The sequence below is a fragment of the Enhydra lutris genome, unplaced genomic scaffold, assembly GCF_002288905.1.
Source record: "Enhydra lutris kenyoni isolate GAN:26980312 unplaced genomic scaffold, ASM228890v2 scaffoldscaffold24, whole genome shotgun sequence".
NCBI lineage: Eukaryota > Metazoa > Chordata > Mammalia > Carnivora > Mustelidae > Enhydra > Enhydra lutris.
The window spans coordinates 2,939,196-2,963,121 of NW_019154108.1; the positions used below are offsets into that span (position 1 = coordinate 2,939,196).

The 23,926-nt window shown below is 39.0% G+C and overlaps 1 protein-coding gene across 1 annotated transcript in view; it reads left to right on the forward strand.

Annotated features, from left to right (window-relative positions):
- Window positions 1–23,926, forward strand: part of LOC111150628 (maestro heat like repeat family member 9) — a 158,161-nt gene that overhangs the window by 29,752 nt on the left and 104,483 nt on the right. The window contains exon 3 of the mRNA XM_022508117.1: window positions 23,456–23,629. Within this exon, the coding sequence (XP_022363825.1) occupies window positions 23,456–23,629 (174 nt within the window). The remainder of the gene's footprint in view (window positions 1–23,455; window positions 23,630–23,926) is intronic.

A 23,926-nucleotide genomic window follows, 5' to 3' on the forward strand; every position in this document is an offset into this window, starting at 1 on the left:
TCATTAGAGGAACTCTTGGTCGTGAAGAGTTTTGATTATTAAATAAAATGAGACAAAATAATTACTAAAAAGTTTCATGCATAAGAGATCACATTTGAGAGTGACCACGAAAGTCATGGGAACTGCTCTAGATTTCGTCCGAGAGGTGGGCAGCAGCAAACCCCAGGAAGACAATTTTATCCAGTAGTGTGGGTAAAAAAATAAAGGCTCTCTTGGGCTGGTGTCAGCATTGATGGTGGTGGCAGTTGACTTGCTTGTTTATCATGCATTCTGTGAACATCTACTCTTCCAACATAGTAATTGTTTTCTGTTCATTCCTCACAGCAGTACTGTTCAATAGAACTCCCTGTAATCATGAAAATACTCTAGAGCCAAGCTATCTAACTTGGTAGCCACTAGCAACATGTGGCTGCTGAGAACTTGAAAAATGTGGCTAGGGCAACTGAGGAATCAGATTTTTTATTTTGCTTCATTTTATTAAGTTAAATTTAAATAGTCCACATGTGGCCACTGGCCCCCATGGTAGGCAGGTCACCCTGGAAGGTACACATGTACCGATATAGCTACAGCCCCCAGGAGACCCCAAAGGCATCGAAGTTCTCTGTGAAAGGTTGCCTTGACTCTAGAAAGTGAATTAGCATGCTTTTTTTTTTCTTTTTCCATGCAAATATACTCGACTTTTGTGGAGAGTATATACCTTTTTAACCTCTAGATCTCAGTCTCGGGGAAGCTCCTGGCTTTTCTCTCCTCAGTCCCTGTGAAGCCTCGGGGCCTCGTTGCTGAGGAGTCAAACATTCTCACAACACTCACTTGTTCCTTCAGCGATTTCTATGTGTCCCTAAAATACAGGGAGAGCCCCTGGTGAACAAAATAAGTTCAGGGACTTCACCTCCTGCGTCCGAGGACTCCTGCCCCGCGTGCCTCAGACAAATCAGACCAAGCATTTCCACCCTGAATCTTCAGGAGAAGCTGTGTTCTGCCCCTTCTACTCCTTTATTCTTCCCCCTTTCGTCTTCTCAGTATCCGTGTACTAGGGCTAGTCTTCACGGATTTTATTTTTCTTTGCGGTAGTGTAAACGGAAGCAAAGATTTCTGCAGGCTTTTTATTGTGCGTTCAGTTCACAAAACCATTAACTTTTTATCAATTTAAATTCAGTCCTCAGGATTTTAAATAATCAAACCTCCTAGTATTAAGAATTGTTTGTGGGCGCCTGGGTGGCTCAGTGGGTTAAGCCGCTGCCTTCTGCTCAGGTCATGATCTCAGGGTCCTGGGATCGAGTCCCACATGGGGCTCCCTGCTCAGCAGGGAGCCTGCTTCCTCCTCTCTCTCTGCCTGCCTCTCTGCCTACTTGTGACCTCTATCGGTCAAATAAATAAATAAAATCTTAAAAAATAAAAAAGAATTGTTTGTTATCATGATTATTTCAGGGATATTATTTACAAATTTTGTCAGCCCATCCATAAAGATAGCTTGACTTGGGTCAGTCGATTCCTCCTGAATGTAGTTAGTGTAGCACAGTCGTTAGAAACCTATGTGCTGTGGTGAGAGCCGTGAATGGTGTAAGACTGATGAGTCACAGACCTGCACCCATGAAACCAGTACTACATTACATGTTAATTAAAATAAATTTAAAAAATTAAAATGAAATTTAAAATTTAAATTTAATTTAAAATTTAATTTGAAAGTAAAAGTAAAAAGTTAAAGAGCCAATAACCCCTAAAGAAATTAAGATATTTCTCATTTTTGCAAAGTTGTTTTGCCCTGACCAAAAATAATTTCAAAAAAAGGAAAAAAAAAACAAAAACCTGTTTGACTTCAAAACCTGATCCTACTGCTGACTGACCATAAATAAGTTAGAGATGTGCTTCATTTTTAAATCCGTAGAATATAGAAATCAGTCTCATAAAAGTAACGTGAAGATTAAAAGAGAGAGTGCGCGCAGTGCTCCAAGAGGAGCCCAGGGTCCGTAGCATATGCGCCATCAGCAGGACGCGTCCTTTTATCGAGTGCTTCTTTGCTTCCTCTTTCAGTCTACTAACTTAGGAAAACAAACAAACAAAACAAACCTCACAGATTGTTTGGAATAAGAGCGTTTGTTGACTCTCTCAGATAGTTCCTGATGCTCGTACTGAACCCTGAACTCCGGGATACGGAGAGGCTTTCTCACTGAAGTCAGTGCCGTGTCCGTTCCCACATCAGCAGCCCTGTGCATTTGAAGTAAGGAAGAACAAATTCTTCCATGGCTGAGAATAAAGCAAATAGTTTCCTAATAAGATTTTTTGTTTCCATATGGCTGTGGAAAACATTTCTTAGTTCCCTCATGGATGGATTATTTTGTTTGTTTTGCTTTGTTTTGTTGTTCTTGATTCTTAACAAATCATTGATTTTCTTTCTCCAAAGAAGAAGGAAATCCCCAAATGTGGAATGATAAGGATCTCTGTGACTGATGGTAGAGTCAACTTCGTCTTCTTTTAAAAATCCTAATATCAGGTCCTCAAAAATGAAAATGTTCATCTTGGCCCTACACAAACAGGTTCTGGCCATATAAATGTTGAGTATGTTGTAGAAATATATCACCTGAGCAAGTATTTGGAGATTATAAAATTGGCATAATGGAATTTCCAGTGTCAATAAGAAAGTTTTCATACGTTCCTCATTCTAGAACTTCTAAGTTCACAACTTTAATTTGGAAGCCAATGAACTTCAGTGTGGAGAACCCAGGTTGAGTAAGTGCTTCTCAGCCCCCTGCCCAGAACGCTGCAAGGACAGGCGCCAGTCACTGTGGTTGAATCACATCTCCTTCCACACTTGAGTACTCCCATCGCTGCTTCCGTCAAGACCATGTAACATTTTGCTAAGCACTAGCCACTCTGGGGGAATATAACAATCATGTAAAGACAAGGAGAAGCAACATTCTCCAGGAAGTTTCAGTGAAATTACTCTAGTACATCTGGTGGGTCACTTTGTGACTTCCAGGAACACCTAGAGCATTAGCGTTGGCTGCCTTGATGTTTCAGGATTCAGAAATGGAGATTCTAAAGAAACAAAGACTACGACCGACTCCTTGACCAGTCCCTCCACCTGTAAGACTTCTCTGCTGTGCGCTCTCACAGCATTCATACAGCGTATCACACTTGTGTCGTTATTAATTTTTCTCTTTCCCACCAGAGAGAACAGAGACTTATTTTGTTTGGTGTTGTAGAGCCAATGACTGGCAGAGTGTCTCCACACAGTGACGTCTCAGTTCTTACTTCTTGAACATATACGTGATTAAATGAATAAGCCAGTCCAAATTAGAATAAAATGTTAAGATAAAAATTTAATATGAAAACTAAGCTAACCATCTTTCATGTGTTATAATAGTTAATGAGCTGTCAAAAGCCTGGCACACCAATGGTAGCATTCTTTTTATTTTATTGTTTGTCTTTTCCAAAATTCCAACATATGCATCTTACTATAACGAATTTAATTTGTACGTTGCTTTAGAAACCAAAGGCGAGACGCGTTTGTCAACCACATAAAGATAGGCGGAAAGATGTGTGAACTCTACTTGGAACTAATAGTTCACAAAGGGAGATTCTTCCTTGTATCAGGATTCCAGCTCACAAATGCAGAAGGAATGACAGAATTAGAAATCACCATTTTGCAAAACTTAATGAAATAGTGGATGTAATCAACGGTCATCAGTGGATACTAAAATCATAAGATGTAAAGCTAATGGGGAAGATTTTAATGGGATGACGTGGGCTGACAACACCAGAACCAGATCTTAACATCACAAAAAGCAAACTAGCCAGGCATGTTGTAGCTACTGGTGTGATGCCTGAAACATTCATAGTGCATCTGTGAAGTAGTCTTACCAAAAATCAAATCCACTTCTTAACAAACCTCTAGATCGAATTTCCAGCTCACAGGAACTGTGAGGGGTAGAGGCGCATGTTAGTGACACCACAGAACCCAAGAAGCAAATAAGCAATAAAGAAATGCAGACTCTAGAGAATTCGACAGAACAAACAGACCAGTTTCCTCCACAGGTATATGACAAGGGGTGGAGGGCAGAGGGAGGAGAATCCTCTGGTTTGAAAGAGATTTAAAAGGTCTATCTATTGGGATGCCTGTGACTCAGTCAGTTAAGTGTCTGCCTTCAGCTCAGGTCAGGATCTCAAGGTCCTGGGATTGAGCCCCGCATGGGACTCCTGGCTCAGTGGGGAATCTGTTTCTACCTCTTTCCCTCTCCACCGTTTGTGCTCTCTCTCTGCTCTGTCTTGCTCCCTCAAATAAATAAATAAATAAATAAAATCTTAAAAAATAGGAGAGAGAGGTATCAATCAAATGCAAGTGTAAACACTTCGGTTCTGATCTGAACTGTAAAACAACACATTCTAAGCAGTTATCAGGCAATCAAGACAGTTTGAACACTGACTAAATATTTGATCATATTAAGGAATTACTTGTTAGTTAATTTAAGTATGAAATGGTCTCGGTGGGACTCTTTTACAGATACCCATTCAAGTATTCATGGAGGAAGGAAATAATACATGGGATTTGTTTCAAAGCAATCTAGCCAGAGAAGGTAAGGGATGCACAGGCCAAACACGTCTGGTCACATCTGATACCTACTGAAGTTGAGTGATACATACAGAGAGAGTATAATGCTCTTGCTACTTTCATAATAAGCAGTGTAAAATGAGGGAGAAAACAGGCAGAAATGAATTTTGAAAACAATACAGGATTATGGTTGAGACTGTGACATTCTACTACTTATCAGCTGAGGGACCACAGTGAATACTAGAAAAAAAAAAAAACAATTTCTTGTTCCCCAGTTTCTTCCTCCATTCAATGGGGACAACAATGGTACATGCCTAACGAACTTGCCAAGATTCGATGAATTAGTACCTGTAAAGCACATAGTGCTGGGACGGACACACAGGATGCTAATCCAGGTTAACTATTTAAAGAGAAGTCATGCTAACCAGCACGACTGAAGTTCAGCGGGAAAACGTGCCGACTCTAATTATTTGGTAGTAGCTTCCTAAAGTCTTGAAATGAGTAGGATTTTGAGAGCAGATGTGAGCACAGCAGAAGCAAACTGGGCTTAGGTCTGCAAAGGTAGGGAAAGCAGGCATGTGTGGAAATCCTTGCCAGCTCTTTTCTGTGGACTCCAAGAACCAAAGATAGGACAGTTTTCATAAAATCACAGAACTGCGTAACTGGCATCTACTTTATCCTTTCTTTTATCGAGAAGAAACCTAGTGCCCAGGGAGGTCAAATAATGTGTTGAAAAATCACCTAGCTGGCATTTAAACAGCCCATAGAACCAGATCTCAAGATCCCAGCAAGAAAAGTTATATATTTCTTATATCCCAACATTGCATCTGTAAGGAAAGTCCATTCATCCATGAATCTAATTATGACTAGAGCTGCAAGCTATTTTATTCTGGGATTTCCCTAAATATTGAGAAACAGGAAGGAATCCGCACGGTAGGGCTTGAGGAGGGTAAAGCAGACACCAGAGCATCACTCCCTGGTTAGTAAGAAACTGAGTTATTCCCTGTCACTCATCTCTTTGTTTTGCAGGGTCAAGTTTCCAAAGGATTTTGTAGGTCAAACCCTACACGCTAGTGTCTATAATCATTGTGGCCAGTGAGACCCCTCAGAATGGTCATTCCAGGAACTCAATAGTGACAGTAGCATGGGTCATTTTCTGAAATCTGTTTGGAGGCAGTTGAAAATATTATTCAATTGCCTTGAAATAAAGGAAACATTTGTTTTATTTGAGAGTGTCCTAACCGTTCACAGGGAACATCCAAAGTAAGCATATTCTTTCCCAAAAACAGTTTTCAAGAAGGGTGTATTTCTTGCATTGCCAAGAACAGAGCCTTAATCTGTGAGACACTTGCGAGCTAAAATGTATTTCAAAGACATTTTAAACTCATCTCTTAATAGGTCAGTTCTTCTTGGGAAATTTCAGTGGCTGAATTGAAGAAACGTTCACAAGAAAATTAAAAATTGAAGTCATTATTCAAAATATTGTCTTTAAAATGTACTGTTAATCAAAATGGGCCTTGAGAAAGGTCAATCAACCTTTTGAGGTATGACTCCTCACCATATATATTATTGATGGGAAAGAAAACTATGAACCAGTTACTGCTTTCAGAGACCATTTGCACACAGGGAAATACTTCCTAAACTAAGCAGTACTTTCGACAAAGTAGTTTACCATCTTCAAAACATTTCTCCATAGGAAATATGTTTGCAAAAGAACCACTGTTCTAGTAATTATTGAACTTACCTGCCGTCCCCTTAACACCATGTCTTTCCATGTGCCTTTTCCCATATTTGTAGCTAGTCTTTGTTACTATACTAAAATTTAATAAGCTGTGATTTCTTAAAGGTTACTGGCAATGTGGAATCTGAAATCATGCCAACAAACTTTTCATACGCTGTGACATTAAAATCCGTTTGTCTTCTTTTACTGTGAGGAGCTCTTTCATTAACGCCTGATTTTGTAACATCATACATTGGTAATTTGAAACATAATTGGTTCACTGAGTTATTCAGATCTTCCAAATATTGACACAAAATCACATTTATTAATACCACCAGCAGTTTCATCAGAGAAGCTTTTATGTATTGGGAAGCTGTCAAAGTCATGGTGGTAGGCAAAATTTTCCAAGATTCTAATTTTCTTTTGAAACCTTTAATTTTATCACCGGCAACAAATACTTGCTTTTGCTGCAGTGACAAAGTTACTTCATTTCTTCTTGGGAAAATGTCTGCCAAACACCAAGTCTGAATAACCAGTCCTAAAAAAGAAACAGCAGAGCCAAAATGGAGTCACCTGTGCTCAGCCAATGTCACCAAACCAAAGGTAATGTCTAACTTAAATGCGGTTGCCGTCCCCCGTACCCCCACCCCAGGAATACAAATTTAACTAGTCAGTCTGGAATTCCCCGATCAGCACTAGTTAAGTAATCCATCTTGTAGACGCTTTTGTCTCCTCCCAAAAGGTGACCTGACCCAAAATTATCCTTTTTTTTTTTTCATTTATGACTTGTCTGATCCCTCCTCTGCCTTTAAAAACTTTTCCTTTTCCATGGCTCTTCGGAGCCCCTTTCTGTTTGCTGGATGGGATGCTGCCCGATTCATGAATCCTTGAGTAAAGCCAACTTGATCTCCAAATTTACTCAGTGGAATTTTATTGTCGAACAGTAGTGTGTCGTTCCTTCCTTCAAGTAAAACAACAACAAAAATTTCATGAATAAAGTGGAGAGTTCAGCTCGCAACTCAAATAATCCTGTGTGCTTTTCCTTAAAAGTAAGAATTCGTTTTATTTCATTATCTAGCCAAGGTGCTTTTGTGTGCTTTCCTTTTTGTTACCCAGAATGTTAAAGGACATGTGCTAGCTTTGCCTGTTTTGTTTCTTTGCTACTTTGAGTATGTGCTGGTGCACAGGCGCCTGCTGCAACCATGTGGTCCGCACGGCTTGTGCTAAAGGACCAGCAGTTTTACCCACCAAAGCTTTTACACTATAAGCTCATTATTATGAAAGTAGTTTTGACCACATAGATTCCCTGATAGGGTCTCGGAGACCTACAAATCACCTGTTGATGACACCAAAAACTGCTCCCCTATGGATATTAATTCTGACAGACTAGAACCTGAAATAAAAATGTAATAAAGAGAGGCTACAGGAGAGACAAGAAGGGTAAGGCTCTTAAAAAAGAGCTTAATTCCTATGAAAAGTAACCTTACAAGAAAGACAAAGGACAGTATCTTCAGGGCAGGCTGCAAACCTGATCCTACAGCTCAGTGCTAAATGAAGAAATGAAAGGAATAAAAATCGAATACAAAATAAGAAATTACATTAAATACAATAAAAACATTTTACATCTGAAATGTGAAAATTACATTTGGAATATCCCTATTATTACTTCCTTTCTACCATGGGAATAATCTTGATTTGACATTACTTTACTGGACCAATTTAGGAAATACTCTAAGTTCTCATATCATATACAAGAACAATTCCTTTTCTTCCCTTTTTTTTTTTTTAGAGTTCGACTTTAGCATTCCAAAGAAATGTAAAATCTGTGCCTCCAGATTTTGGGTAACAACTTTATTACTAACCTCATAACTGGGAGGAAATTTCCCCCAAAGCAGTGTAATGGATAAAGCCAATTTAGGTGCAAATGCAACTAGTTTGACACCATAGGTGTGTGGGTCACCTGAAAAGTACATTTTTGCACACTGATGCATTAAATATTCATCAAGAAAACTTGGTTTTGAGAAGAAATCTCAGATGAACATTTGCCGGGCAGGTAATCACTTCCTATTTTTTGAAACTGTTTACTGGATGTCTTTTCTAAGTGTAAAACTAGCCTTTTCCTTATAGAACATGTAGAAAATGTACTGCTTTTTTTCTAGGGGGAAAAGAGCAATAAAAAGGGGGGAAAAGACAATAATAAAACATCCTTAATGCCATGTTACCACTTTGTAACTTATGGGATTTTTTTTTTTTTTTTAGAGAAAAAACACATTCACTGTAAAAAAAAAAAACCTCTGTGAAATTTACTAATAAAAGTTGGCATAAGGAAATAAGAATCACTACAAAAATGGTAACCACTGTAAACCCCACTCCCTCTTTCCTTCCTCTCGTTAAACCAAATAGTCTGAACTCAGGAGAAATAAAAGCATGAAACAGTTTTATGTTCTTTTCCTCATTATTGCCTTCCAGAAGGCTAGTTGCAACTTTCTTTCCTATCTCATGCTGATATATAGCAGATGACACAAAGCTTTACCATTTTACTCTCACAACCAGTGTGGACTTGAGAGCCTCGCGCCCCTGGGGTCCAGCCCCTGGACCTGAGTTTACTGGACAGTCAAAACCCCTTCACCATTTTCCACTCCTTCCCAACTGCAGTCAATGCTAATGTTTTCACTGTGTTTTTGTCCTCCTTGCTTATTCTTTCTCCCTATGAAAAGGTTAATATTATCTCAGTATTTTTATGTCTTTAAAAATTCTTTAGCATAATTTTAACGCCTACATATTAAACTGTCATATGATTATTCTATACCTTTCTATTATTGTTGCATTCAATTTGTTTTTATAAATCTCTCATGCACAGATTTTTTTTTTTTTTTAATGAACACTTAATATGCATCGGAAAACCCTGATGCCCTTCTCTAAACCACCCCTTCCCCATAGAATTCCAGTGTGGCTACAAAGGTTTTAGCTGAGTGTTATGTAAAAACGGAATCTGGCTGGTATTTGCGGCTGGTCCCTGGGAGGGATCCTCCAAACATTTGGAATTTCCTTGCTGATAAGAGTGTCTTTGTTATTCCTGATGGACCCCTGGGAACTAATCTGAGTTTATGCTAACAACATGACTCATGGTGGGCCCCTAGATAGTTTCTGGCCATGCCCTGAAGACCAGCTACCTCCCTAGAGGGTTGCAGGAACCAAAGAGGGGCTGGAGATCTAGTTCAATCACGTGGTCAATGATTCAATTAGCCTGCCTATGTAATGAAGCCCCAATAAAATTCTGGACACAGAAGCTCAACTGAGCTTCCTTGTTGGGGATACATCAATATAGGGAGACACTTCTTTCATGTTGAATACAACAGAGACATCAAGAGTGATGTGTAGTGCAATGGTCACCAGCTAGACCCCAAGATCTGGCCTTTACTGCCCACCTGCCTAAACTCACTCACCCTTGTCTTGCATTTTCCTGTAAGCTCTTCTTTCTGGCTTTCTTCTTAACTCAGACAAATAAAACCTGAGACACACCCCCCCACCGATGCCCCAGGTGATGGCAGCTGTCCTGAGAAGACCTCCCACAGGCACAGACCACCCAGACCAATGGAGCTAAACCTGACTCAGGGCTGTGCAGATCGACCATGGAGTGACCTCTGGCATGACCTACAATTACCTTTACTTCATGATAATACTAGATCTCCCCCAGGAGGAGGCTCAGCCTCATTTACATACCATGCAATGTATGTATAGCCATGTTTCCTTAAGGCACATGTGTGACCTCATGCCTGCCTCTACACAGGATGACAAGGCTCCTCTCTCTAGATATTCATCCTAACCCTAGACAAAAGGAGCTCATTCACTCTCTCTCAGAGAGTGACAGCTTTGGAAGCCATTCCCTGTGATCTTCTTATTTGCTACAAATATGTTTTCTTTGTGTGACAACTCGGTCCAGTGCAGTTTCTGACCCACCAAGGAGCCAACTCACCTTGGCTTGTCTACACAACAGGCCCATTCCACTCGATATACTGGTCATGAAGATCTTGAGCCAAGCTTAGCAAGAAAAAGTTTATGTGTGTAGAGGTGAAAGACAGGTTGCGAAGCAGTTGAAAATCAAAGTATGGGTAGTGTGAGTTCGTTTTCCTAGACTCCTAGTTGCAAGGGAGAAGGTAGACTAAGTAGACCGAGAGCTAAGGAAGGGGCTTTAAATGGAGAGTCGCGCATGCTTACAACGCTGACCGGAAGGCGATAACTGAGCAAGACGACTGGAGAGAGTGGGCACTCGATGAATCAGCTTCTCTCAAGAGGACATTGGGACAGGGCCCAGGTGGTTGAACTGATTGAGGAAAGGCGGTCGGACAATGCCTCTCTGAGACAGCTGAGAGCCCTTCTCTGCAAGTGTCCATCAGATCGAGTGTGTTCGCTGCCATTCAAGAGATTACTCAATCCCGTCCTGGAGAGCAGAAATTAATTCCTGGCTACAGAGGCTGCTCCTGGTGAGTTACTGTGAAAAAGGCCTTTGGCTGCCTCTCATTTGACCTTATCCTTTCTACCTTCTTCTTTCCAGCTCTGTCTCTTGGCTCAGGTGGGAGACCCTGAGGGCAAAGCATCCCCAGACGAGATGGGAACCAAAATGACCCCTGAGCCAGCAAGACCCTGCCCGTGACCAACTCCAAGACACTGACAGATGTGACTTTTCCTGGCCTACCTACACGTATCCACCTTTGCCCTACATTTTCCTTAGATAAACCCAGAAGTATTTTCAGCACGTTGGAGAGTCTTTGAGCCACTAGTCTGCTGTCTTCTCACTGCTGACCTCACTGAGATAAATTCCTTTCTCATTTCACCATCACTCTTCTGTCTCCCTTTGGATTTTGTCAGCAGCAAACGGCCAAACTTGGTCTGCTGGGACTCCAGGAGCCACAGACTCTTGTAGCCCGATGCCCCGGCTACAGTTTTAGTTGTTTCTGACAGGCTACTCAGTCAGATGAGGTGATGTGTGTACCCTCACAGGCCTGGAGTCCATCATCATTTCCAGATGGTTCCAGTTGTCTCTCCCCACCAAACTAATTCCTAGTTCCTTAGGGCCACCGGGACATTCTGGTTTCCTTTGTTGAGTTCTACTGAGCATGGGGACCAACAAAGCAAATTATCTGGCTGAGACCTATTTCCCCCATGAAGCTGCGTTCCAATGATTTGTCCTCTTTGTGTGTGTACTATCTGGGATGGCAGGACTGGGAGCTCATTCTCTTGGTAAATGGAATCATGTTTTAAAGGCCCACTGGAAATAGTCTTGGAAAACGCTACAATGAGTTAAGTGTAAATGAATCAGAAATATAGGGATTAGATTCCCTGGAAGTATAAATGGGCTGAAAAATGAAGGGAGGGAAAAAATTTCCACCCAAGGTCCTTAAGAAAGCATTGGAGTGTGTTGCCAAGAAATGAAAACCTGTTTTTCCAGCACTCAAATGCCATTTAAATTTTCTTCCTTTCCTTTTTAGGCACCTGACGAAAAGTGTTTGGTTGTCAGTTGCTTTCTTCTACCCTGAAATAGGACTTTATTAATTCAATGAGCCAGGATCCAGTCCTTCTTCCCATTACATAGACTAGAGGGGCGCCTAGGGGTTTACAAGGGCTGCTGATGAAGCAACGGGAGGCGGGCAGCTCTGGGGAAACACTGAAGCTCTGGTGAGGGCCGGTATGAGATTGTTACCACCTGAAGCTGACCAGAAGAAGCTTCCATCCCTGATAAGGTTTGCTTTTCTTGAGATAAGGGAGCACAAGCTGTGCCCTTTGCCTGCTGGTTCACGTCCACCATCTTCTTACTGAGAATGAGATCCTTCCTTCCTCAGATACCATAATAATGGAAAAAAGAACAGTTGTTCTCTGAGCTTGAGTAACTAAGCCTATCGATTAGCTTTTGTGAGGTAACAAACCACATCAGCCGTACTAGCTTCAATGAGCAAAGATTTATTATTTTTCAATTCTGACTATTTGTCAACCCTGTGGGTTGCCTGGGAGGTTTTTCAGGTTGGAGCTGGCTTGGCTGGTGCCAGAGGGTCTAAGATGGCCTCCCTTCCATATCTGGGTTGTGGATAACTTCTGTTGTCTAGTCTTTCATTTTTATATGTTCCAAATTATGTATATTAAGTGCCCATTAATTTTTATATGGGGAGCTATTTTGCCTTACATATCATTCCTCTAATGTTTATGTAATTAGATTCATGACATACCTTTGTATTCTGATTTTATTTACTAAAAATTACATTTTTAGAGTTTCCCCATCTTTAAGAATTCTCCAAAACAAAATTCCAATAGCTGCATGGTATTCTTTGATTTTAGGTCTGCCTCACAATCAAGGTAACCATTTTTCTTCTGTTGATACTTACATTATTCCTGTGTTTCACTATATAAATAACACTAGGAGGAAGACCTTTGTAGACAAGGTTTTGAATGAGTCTCTATCTCTTTTAGATCTTTGTAAGTGTGATTGTGGTGTCACAAGGTAAGAACTCTTCCAAGGGTTTAGATTTATGTCACCTAATTTAGTGACAGGAAGGTCCAAATGTGTCCCCTCAGCACTGCGTGACAGCTTATGACCGCAGCACCATTTTGTAGTCCCCTGCAGTGCTGCTGGGAACACATGTCTTGATAGCAAAAAAAAGAAGGGAGGGAGAGCACTTGGTGTGATTTTCATCATTTTGATTACTGGTCAGTTTGAGCACTTAGAATATCTTTCTTGGCCTTCTCTTTTTCAGTAAATTGTATCTTCATGACCTTTGGCTTTTTTTATACTGGATCTTAGTCCTCTGAACACTGATCTGTCAAGGGACAAGACTATCGACCTATGCTTGTCATACCTACGATACATTTCCTCCAAGTGTGTTATTCACAGTTTATGTTTTTGATATTTCAAATCCATAGGTGCCAAATCTATCGATACTTTCCCTTTTGATTTTTCCCACGATTTTTACACTCAGATCTTTTTTCTATTCAGAGGTCAGAAATTTGCTCATATTTTCTGCTCTTATGTTTTGAGACATTTATCTCTTTAATCTAACTTATATTTCTTTTGCTGTCCTGTGTGGGTTTAAGTTCTAACTTTTCTCCCCCGAATAACCAGCTTTGCCTGTATTGTTTGTGGTCTAATCCATACCATCTCCAGAGACTTGTGATGCATCCTGATCATAAAACTAATTTCTCAGATCCAACTATCTGCTCAGAATCTTTACAAGAACGTCTGCCTAATCACTGTATAAAAATTGATCTCCTTTCCTTCTCCCCTCCACCTCTGGCTTCCTTATTCTACAGAATGGCACGTCCATCCTTCTGTTCGCTTGGGACTTTCTCTCACCCTCCACATCGAATCCATCAGCTGCCATAGAAGCCCCGTGTTCCGACGCGCGCTGCTTCCACTCTGGCCCAGCACCACCACCTCTTGCCTAAATGATTACGACCACCCGCTGTGCTTTGACGTCAGACTATTCTCAAAATAGCCTCAGAACGGTATGTCAAAACGTGTCCTCCCTCTGCCCAAAGCTCCCAGTGGCTTCTCTTCTCACGCACAGTGATGGTGAGATCTCTCTACCAGCCTAATGACATCGCCCTATTACCTCTTCCAATGCTTGACCCCATCTCACTTACGTCCTGCTGCAGTGGTCTCCCAGATGGTCTTCGGGACGTGCAAGCATGATCTGGCTTTAGAGCATTTATGCCTGCTCTTTCCTCCCCTGGAATGCCCCTTGGCCAGGTAGATGCATGGCCGTTGCCTCAACATCACTTTCTCACCGAAACATCTGCTACCCATAGTACTTTGTAAATTACACTCACTCCTCTTATGTCCCAAATCTCTGCCCCTCTTTTAACTTTGTTTTAACTTGTAACACTTATAACTATATGGCATGCTACATTTTGTATTCATTTACTTGTTTATTGTCTGTCTTCTCATAGTAAAAGGGGACTATGAAAGTAATAATGTTTCCTTTTCTCACTGATGAATCTTTAGTCTCTATGTTTTTATACTTATAATCCCATCAAAGTATTCTTCTGTGTTTTCACTCCTTTAATGCTCAGGAAAACAACAACGGTTCCCGGTGTTTAAGTAGATCCTGTTTTTGAGGTCATTCTTTGTTTTTATTGAATGTAAATGAGTTTCTATGTTTTCTATCTACTTCTGAAATTTGGTAGTATAAAAGGCCAAAAAAATATTATATAGTGTTCTGTGCCCTACATTTTACAAAGAGTCTTTTAAAAATAAACACCTGGTCCCAAGAATATCATTGATTTTTCATATTTAAAGACTTGCATGGAATCCTGAGTCCCTTCACAACACTTCTCCAACTGCTATACAATGGGATGCAGTAAACTGTGTTGTAAGTGTTGACAACTTCGCTTTTTTTTCCCCATTTCCCAGTACAAGAATTTCATTCTAAGTTCAATAATCTGTCCTAAGAATCACCATGTCTAAATGAAAATGCTATATAACTAGCCCCCCCTCCTTCAAATTAAGGCCTATTGTTTGGGGAATTTTCTTCAGTGTGAAGGTGGAAAGGTTTTCTTTGCTTATTTGTTTTGTTTTGTTTTGATCTACCAAAACTTGCATAATTATCTGTTGTAGTCTTAAAGAAATTTTCCTATTAATTAAAAGAAAAGTCTGAAATAACTAAATAAAATAACAAATACAACGGGACTAAACTATAATGTTCATGCCACGAACAGTGCCAATGGGCTGCGTTCCTGTTGATTTTCCATTAGGTATGGTTTTCCACTAGGCATTATTTTTAGCTTCATATATTTGCCATTCCTATAATTAAATGTTAGGGAATAAAAGAATCAGACTACTCCCTGCTCATCCAAACCATGTCCTTTCTATTTTGAAACATGCCCCCCCCCCGAAAAAGTAAATAAATAATTAAATAAAAGGAAAATAAAGAGGAAAAAAGGGGGGAACATGGAGGGAGAAAACAAAGAGGTTTCTTTGGGAAAGTCTGTAAACATAGGATGGGTAAGACTTTTTAAAGTTTTCATTAATAAGAAACCAATGTCTCTTCTCCCTCTCCTCCCCCTCCCTTCCCCACTGCCTTCCTGCTCTGTTAGATGTCCGCCATTCAACCCAAAAAGTGATGGTTCTCTTGTTCCTCGGCTGTTCTCTTGAGACTCACCATGAAATAGTGTCAAAATGCATTTTACCATAAGATCTATGAACAATTTTCTAAGAAATCCACGTTACAACAAATGTGTAATATAAAATTACAAACACGAAAGTGTTACTTTGGAAAAATAAGCCATAAGTCTAAGTATGATTGGTTGTTTAAAATGTCTTTCAGTAATAATGCCTGTTATTTATTCATTTATTTTGTCAAACAGATAATCAGTAGTGACACCAAAGGTTTAAGTGAGGTTTATGAAAGAATAATTTTAAAACTAGGAAAATTTTCTCTACCTTTTACCTGCAAATTAGGAAAACACTTTCATTGTTCAGTTGGTGACTTTATTTATTAGCAAAAGCTTTCCTCAAACTAAATCTCACTTCACTGTATATTTTTCTCAGTTAGGATTTTGTTTGTGTGCATATGACAAAAACTTAGAACAGAAGATTAGAATATATGTGTTTATGAATACAGTCCCGGGATACACTGAGCAAGGCTGCTAAGTCAGTTCTGTGACCATCAAAGCCCTCACTCAGCACAGGGCTTCCACCTCATTGTCCAGTCTGCAATTATCATGCCGACAGTAGGAAACAGGAAAAAAAGACAAAGAGAGTCTCTAAATTTACAGATGGCTCCAAGAATCTGTACATGGACCATGATAAAGGAGGCTGGGAAATGTAGTCCTTATTCCAAGCAGCCATGTGCTTAGCTAAAATTTGGAAGTTCTATTATTACAGGAGAAAATGCCATAGCATTTAATACATTAAAGGAAAGAAAAGTATATAAATGAAATATTTAAAGTATGTTAAAGAATATCAAGTCTCTAAAAAACTGAGGGAGAATGGCCAACCCGAAGGAAATGCTTAGCTTACATCTTGGGAAGTGCGGTCAGCTGTTTCTAGGAGGAGCCTCTGAATACCTCCAAAGCACTTCTCCAAGAGAGAAACTCGACTGCCCTCCTCAGCTCCCTGTTTCCCCACCCTGCCCAAGCCACATTACGGGGTCACGGAGGAGTTCAGTGAGAAAGAGAAGAAGCACACTATACCCCTCTTGGAGGTGGCCCGACCAACACCAGCCATAGTCTGGGGGAGAAGAAAGCTGTGATTAGGATTGAAATAAGTTATTACATGAAATGGGGCAGTTTTAACCACTAAGCTGTGATAGTAAAGAGATTATATAAGAGATCAGAAATGTCACAGTGCAGCTTTATTCAAAAGCAGAGAAAGAGCTTTTCTTTTGAATAGTGTTTGGAGGAACAATGAGAATAAAAGAGAAGATCATCTGCGATTATATATCCCATGAGCATTGCTTGTATAAAGCAACAGTGACAATAACTACCTCACGGGATTTTTCAGGAATATTATGTAACACAGGAATATAAGAAAGTTGCAGAGACCAGGGCTTAGAGAGGCGCTAAATAAACAGTTTTCTTCCCTCGATTCCTACGATTCCTTCCACAAATATGCATTGAATCCGTACTGCTTGCCAGTTATGGTTTTCAGAATAAAGACGTAGGAGGGGGAAAAAAATCAAAGCAAACAGTAGAAGTGGATTTGAAAAAGAAAAATCTTTATCTCATGTCTCTTGTCTAAAGAGAATTTGATGGATCTGCCTCATACCACCTGGGGGCTGCTGTTGAAATTTTAGACACAATTCCCAGGAGGAACTCCAGCACTTGAAGCTTGGAATTTTAACCTCGTTTTATTTTATTTATTTTTTTTAAATTTTTTTTAAGATTTTTTATTTATTTATTTGACAGACCGAGATCACAAGTATGCAGAGAGGCAAGCAGAGAGAGATAGAGGAGGAAGCAGGCTCCCCACCGAGCAGAGAGCCCGATGCGGGGCTCGATCCCAGGACCCTGGGATCACGACCCGAGCCGAAGGCAGAGGCTTTAACCCACTGAGCCACCCAGGCGCCCCTAACCTCGTTTTATTAACAGTCATCATATAACATAATTGTTGAGTTGCGAGCCCATGGAGTTATTTTTCTGCTAAAAGCTTACACCAACCCAAATGAGTCCACACACAGATATGAAAGAGAGGGTCTAAAACCATTTGGGTATACTGGGCTGAAGAGCGGCCTCTTTCCATTTTCTCACCTAGAAGTATAATTTGTTTTCTCCACTAACAAGGTGAGTCTCACTGGCCTCTTGCTGGTGCAGCTGTAATCGCTCGTGGCTACAAATTTTATCTTTGGTGACACCTAGTGGCTCCATAGCGTAATGGGAACATTTCCACTTTTTCTCTGAATTCCCAGGCCTGAAGGAGATAGGCTTGTGGTTGGCTTTTCACCTTTAACCTCATCAAATAATCATGTAAGAAAATCGTCTTTGTATCATGGAAATTCAGATTCTTCCACTTCCTACTTGTAAAACAGGTGATATTTGGGCTCCCACATCATTGATCGAATGTCAGAAATCTCTGGAAGAGAGATGCTATGTTCTTTCAAGAGGTTGTGATTGTCAAGCTGCTCCCTTCCCACCTTTGATGGTTACGAAGGGGTTACAGATTACACTACGGGGAAAAGAGAAGCAACGCCAAAGTTTCTTCTCCTTGGCTGGAGCAGAGACAGGCTATGGAAATTTTTAGAAAGAAAGAAATCCAACGATTCACATTTTTCTGTCTGGCTTGAACTTATAATTATTTAAAAGCAAAATGAAAAACAGAATTTGGCATTCCAGATTTGAAAGCCATTTCAAAATCATTTTATTACAGACACAATTGTGGTTCAACAGTTATTTATCTTACTGTTGTCTTTTGTTTTCTCTAAACCCATAGATTACAAAAAATCAGAGTTAAATGAATTCCCAGACAACAGAAGAATCCAATCCATTATGACTTTTTCTTTCTTCCTAACTTTTACATAGAAAAAAAGCACAAAAAGTAATACAGCGTACACTCACATGTCTTCTTTAATAAAATAAAGAAAATATTATGGAAAAAGTTGGTCTTATTTTTTTTCTTCATTCCAATCCTATTCCCCATCACTATCATGCATATGGTATTTATCCTCCCAGCCAATGTTTTTAGGAACAATTTGCTCTCAATATATGCACCCATCAAAAATATTATTCAGTGTGTGTTTTAATTATATAAATATTATTGTATTGTAGGTATCATTCTTCACCTTGTTTTTTATAACTATTCATGTATGGATACATAATCTTAGTTACATTATTTTAACTGCTGAACACCATTGTATGAAGAGATCGCAATTTATTTGTCTATTCTCTTTACTGCAAGAAATCTTTTCCAACATTTTTTTCCTATTGAAAATAAGGCAGTGCAAGTACTTTTATAAGGGTGGACGAAGGACTTCTAAAACTCTGTTCCTCCATAAAAGCAACAAGAACACAGGCAAAATTGTCAAAATCAACTTTTTTTCCAGAATTTGGGGAACTGTCAAAGGCTTGCAATCATCTAAGGAGTGTTTATTTAAAAAAAAAAAAAAAAAAAAAAAAACGCTGAAAATCAACCTCAAAACCGCAGTAGCTATGAAAATCAGCAACCTAGACTCACTAGCAATGGAGGCATAGGTTTATAGCTTCCCCCAAATCCTCCAAGGAGCCATCACTCTTTGCCTTGTTTGTTATCCCCCTAAAAATACCATTCACAGGGCTCATCATTACCTGACTCAAGCTCCTTCAGTGTGAATGGCTATATTTATATGAGTAAATACCTATGTTAAAGCAAAGGGATATCAAATCAACAACTTAACTTTGTACCTTAAAAACCAGAGTAAGAAAAAAGTAAACTAATCCAAACTAGCAGAAAGAAAAAAACAATAAAGCTTAGGCTGAACATGAAGGAAAAAGAGTTGGGGTTGGGAGGGGAAGAGAAACTAATTGAAACCAAAACTTTGTTATTTGAAAAGATAGCAACTGATAAATTGATAATTGATTATCAATTGATAAACCTTTTGCTATATTGCCCAAGACAAAAGAAAGAAACTCAGATGACTAAAATAAATGGTGAGAGGACATTACTACTAACCTTACAGAAATTGAAAGGATTATAAGAGCATATGCTGAACAGTTGTATGACAACAAATTAAATAACATAGATGAAAGGGACAGATTTCTAGAGAGATACATATCATCAAAACTTCTCAAAAAGTAGAAAATAATTGAATAGAATTTTAACAAGAGACTAAATTAGTAATCAAAACCCTCCTACCAAAAAAAAAAAATCCTCAGGACCAGATGGCTTTACTGGTGAACTCTACCAAGTATTTAAAGATAAATCATTGTCAATTCTTTAGAAACCCTTCTCAAAAAAAAAAAAAAAAAAAGGACTCAACATTGCCCAATTCATTCTATGAGCCCAGCATTACTTTGACACCAAAACCAGGCAAAGGCATCTCAAGAAAACTATAGATCAATAACTTTTATGAATAGAGATGTAAAAATTCCTCAACAAAAAAGTAGCAATCTAGCAGTAGCTAGTAGAATCTAGCAGCATATAAAAAGGATTATATTCCACGATCAAGCAGAACTTATTTTGTAAAGACAATATTGATTTGTCATCCAAAAATCAAGGCAAAATGCCATGTTAATATAATAAAAAACAATAACCTTATGAGCACCTCAATCAACACAAAAAAACATTTGACAAAACTTAACACCACTTCATCCGTGTTAAAAACACTGAACAACTAGGAATAAAAGGGAACTTCCTCGACCTAATAAAAAGAATCTAGGAAAACCCACAGCTGATACCATACTTAGTGGTAAAAGATTGAAATCCTTCACTACTTCCATCCACATCTACAAGGTCAACATGGTATGGGAGCTTCTCACCAAGATAATTAGGCAAGAAAAGAAAAGCATTCAAAGTGGAAAGAAAGAAGCAAAACTATTCCCACTTGCAGATAAAAAAGATCTTGTATATAAAAATCACTTATATTTTTACACATTAGCAGTGAACAATCCAAAAATAAAACGAAGACAAGTCAATTTCAGAATCACATTAAAAAGAATAAACATTTAGGTGTGAATTTAATGGGAGAAATACAAGACTTGTAGACTGAAAACCACAAAACAATGGCAGATAAATAAATGGAAAGACATCCCCTGTTCATGTATCAGAACGTAATATCATTAAGATGGCAACATTCCCCAACTTGAGGTAATCCTTACCAAAATCCCCACTGTATTCACTGTAGGAACTGACAAGTTGATCCTGAAATACATACAGAAATGGAAGGGACCCAGCATGCTCAAGACAATCTTGAAAAAAGAGGTCAAAGTTGGAGGACTCAGAGTGAGTGACGTTAAAGCTTACTAAAAAGCCATAGTTGGGGCACCTGGGTGGCTCAGTGGGTTAAGCATCTGCCTTTGGCTCAGGTCATGACCCCAGGGTCTCAGTTAGGATTTTGTTTGTGTGCATATGACAAAAACTTAGAACAGGACCAGGAAGCCTGCTTCTTCCTCTCCCACTCCCCCCTGCTTGTGTTCCCTCTCTCGCTGTGTCTCTTTCTGTCAAATAAATAAATAAAATCTTTAAAATAAATAAATTAATTGATAATAAAATTAAATAAAAAGCTACGGTAATCAAGATAGTGTAATACTGACATAGGATAGACATATAGATCAGTGGGATAGAACTGTATCCAGAAATGAACCCTTACCATTTTAGTCAATTTATTTCAATAACAATGTCAAGACCATCCAATAGGGGAAAAATGGTCTTTTTAAGAAATGGCAGCAATAAATAGATATACAAAAGAATGAAGTTAAGCTCCTATTTTTACATCATATACTAAAATTAACTCAAAACTCAGAAAGAACCTAAATGTAAGACCTAAATCATAAAACTCTTAGAAGAAAACATAGGTTTAAACTTAGTGAAGTTGGTTTAAGCAAGTTTTTCTGAGATGAGACATCAAAAACACAATCAACAAGAGAAAATAGATAAATTGGAATTTATCAAAATTAGAAACTGTCATGCTTCAAAGGTTACTATCAATAATTCACAGAATGGGGTGCCTAGGTGCTCAGTCATTAAGCAGCATCTGCCTTCAGCTCAGGTCATGATCCCTGAGTCCCAGGACCTAACCCTGCATCAGGCTCCCTGCTCAGCGGGAAGCCTGCTTCTCCCTCTCCCACTCCCCCTGGTTGTGTTCCCTCTCTCACTCCCTCTCTCTCTCTGTCAAATAAATAAATCAAATCTTTTAAAGAAAAAAGAATTCACAGAATGGGAGAAAATATTTGCAAATCACATATCTGGTAAGTGTCTAGTACACAGAGTACATGAAAAAGCACTTATAACTCAACAATAAAAAGGTAAGTAATCAATTTAAAAATAAGCAGAGGTCATAAGTAGACTTATCTCCAAAGAAGACACACAAATGGCTAATTAGTAGAAAAAAAAAAACATGCCAACCATCATCTGTTGTTAGGGAGATATGAATCAAAATTCCAACAAGATACCACTTCACACCCACTAGGAAGGCTATAATAATAGTAATAAAAATGACAATATCAGTTGTTCGCAAGCATATGGGGAAACTGAAGCCCTCAGACATTCTGATGAGATTCTGAAATGGTGAAGCCATCTTGGAAAGCAATTTGTAGTTCTTCAAAACATTAAAAATAAAGTTACCATATGAACCAGCAACTCTTCTTCTCAGAAAAGAAATAAAAACATGCTCACCCAAAACCTTGTACATAAATGTTCATAACAGTGTTAGTCATCATAGCCACAAAGGACAAAAGAACCCAAGTGTACAGTAACCGATAAATGGATAAGCAAAGTGTGGCAGATCCATGCCATGGAATCGTAGCCACACGAAGGAAGGCAGCACCGACACGTGCTGCAACATGGATGTATTTCGAAACCACTGTGCTGAGTGAGTGAAGGCAGCCACAAAAGGCTATATATTATGTAATTCCATTTACATGAAGTGTGCAGAATGGGCAAATCCATGGAGACAAAAAATAGATTGGTGACTGGCAGATGCTGGAGGAAGGAGACAATGAATAATTGCCAATGGGCACAGGGTTTCACTTGGGAGTGATGAAAATATTCTAAAATTAGATAGTTTGGATGGTTGCTCGACTCTATTTAAAACATATTTTAAAACTATTGAATTGTACACTTTTAAAAAATGAATTTTATAGAATATGAATTATATCTTACATTTTATTTTTACTTGTTTGTTGTGAAATGGTATTTCATTGGTTTGCATTTTGAGGACTTCAAGGCAGCTTAAGCATCTCTTAATATTTATTGATCAGTTTTCCCTTTCTGTGAACTTTTATTCATACTCACTACCCACCTTCTATTGGGCTGGTGGTTTGCAAAACTACCTTTCAGTGCTGGTAATGAATGAACCAGAAGCTTCCCTCTTCAAGCGACAGGTGAGCATTAACAGTCACTTGGGCATGTCAGTACTTCCTAGGCAGGAACCGCACCCATTCCAGAATGGAACCTCTGAAATCTATGGTTACCATGACAAATGACAACATCTCAAAAGATTCCTTCAGTCGCTAGAGTATTTTACCTTTAACTAAGAGATAAAACACTTGAGTTTCTCTTCACTACTGTGCCTTACTGACAATTACAGAAGTTACACACAAGTAAGTACTTTTTCTCCTACTAATCCTCTAGGCAGTCAAAGCTTGTCTTCTTTCTTTCTTTTTTTAAATACATATTTTTAAAAGATTTTATTTATTCATTTGGGAGAGAAAGAAAGAGCATGAGGAGGGGAGGGTCAGAGGGAGTAGACTCCACACCGAGCAGAGAGCCTGATGCGGGACTGGATCCCAGGACTCTAGGACTATGACCTTAGCTGAAGGCAGTTGGCTAACCAACTGAGCCACCCAGGCACCCAAAGCCTGTCTTCTTTCTAACATGACTCCTTTTCTTAGTTTTTGTTGTTAAAAGAAAGAATTGTGGGCATATTAGACTTTACCTCACCATACACCGTCTTCTAAAGTTCTTACCAAATTTGCCGATTGGAAGACTTCATCTTTGTTAACTGACTTCCCAATTTCATGTCTATCATCTTTTCCACCATCTGCCCACATTTTCTCCTGCTTTGCAGGCATTTGAGCACCTACGCTACCTCATGGCCATCTACACCACCTATCAGTTGACACTCACCAAAGTTTGGTCCCACCCCAAGCACTCAAAGTGTAAAATTAAACTCTCCTCCAGAAAACACTTCATTTTCTTCAATGAAGCTGGATTTCAAGGGGTCAGGAAACAAATCCATCAGGTAGTAAAAAGCCCATGGGGCTAAATAGTTTTGGCATAAAAAAAAATTGCTAATCACAATTTATTTAGTAAAATAAACCCAATACACACAGAAACAGAATAACAAAATTTATATCAAGGTGACAATTCTGGATCTGTCCTAAAATTTATTCATGTATGCATTTAATCCTGTGAGAATTTTAAAGAACAAATTTTTGCTAAAGCAAAGCCTTTGGTAGGGTAGACTAGCAGTATCCACTTAGTAAAATACGAAACGTTTGAAACATTTGAAAATACTCCATTAATGAAAAAAGAACTA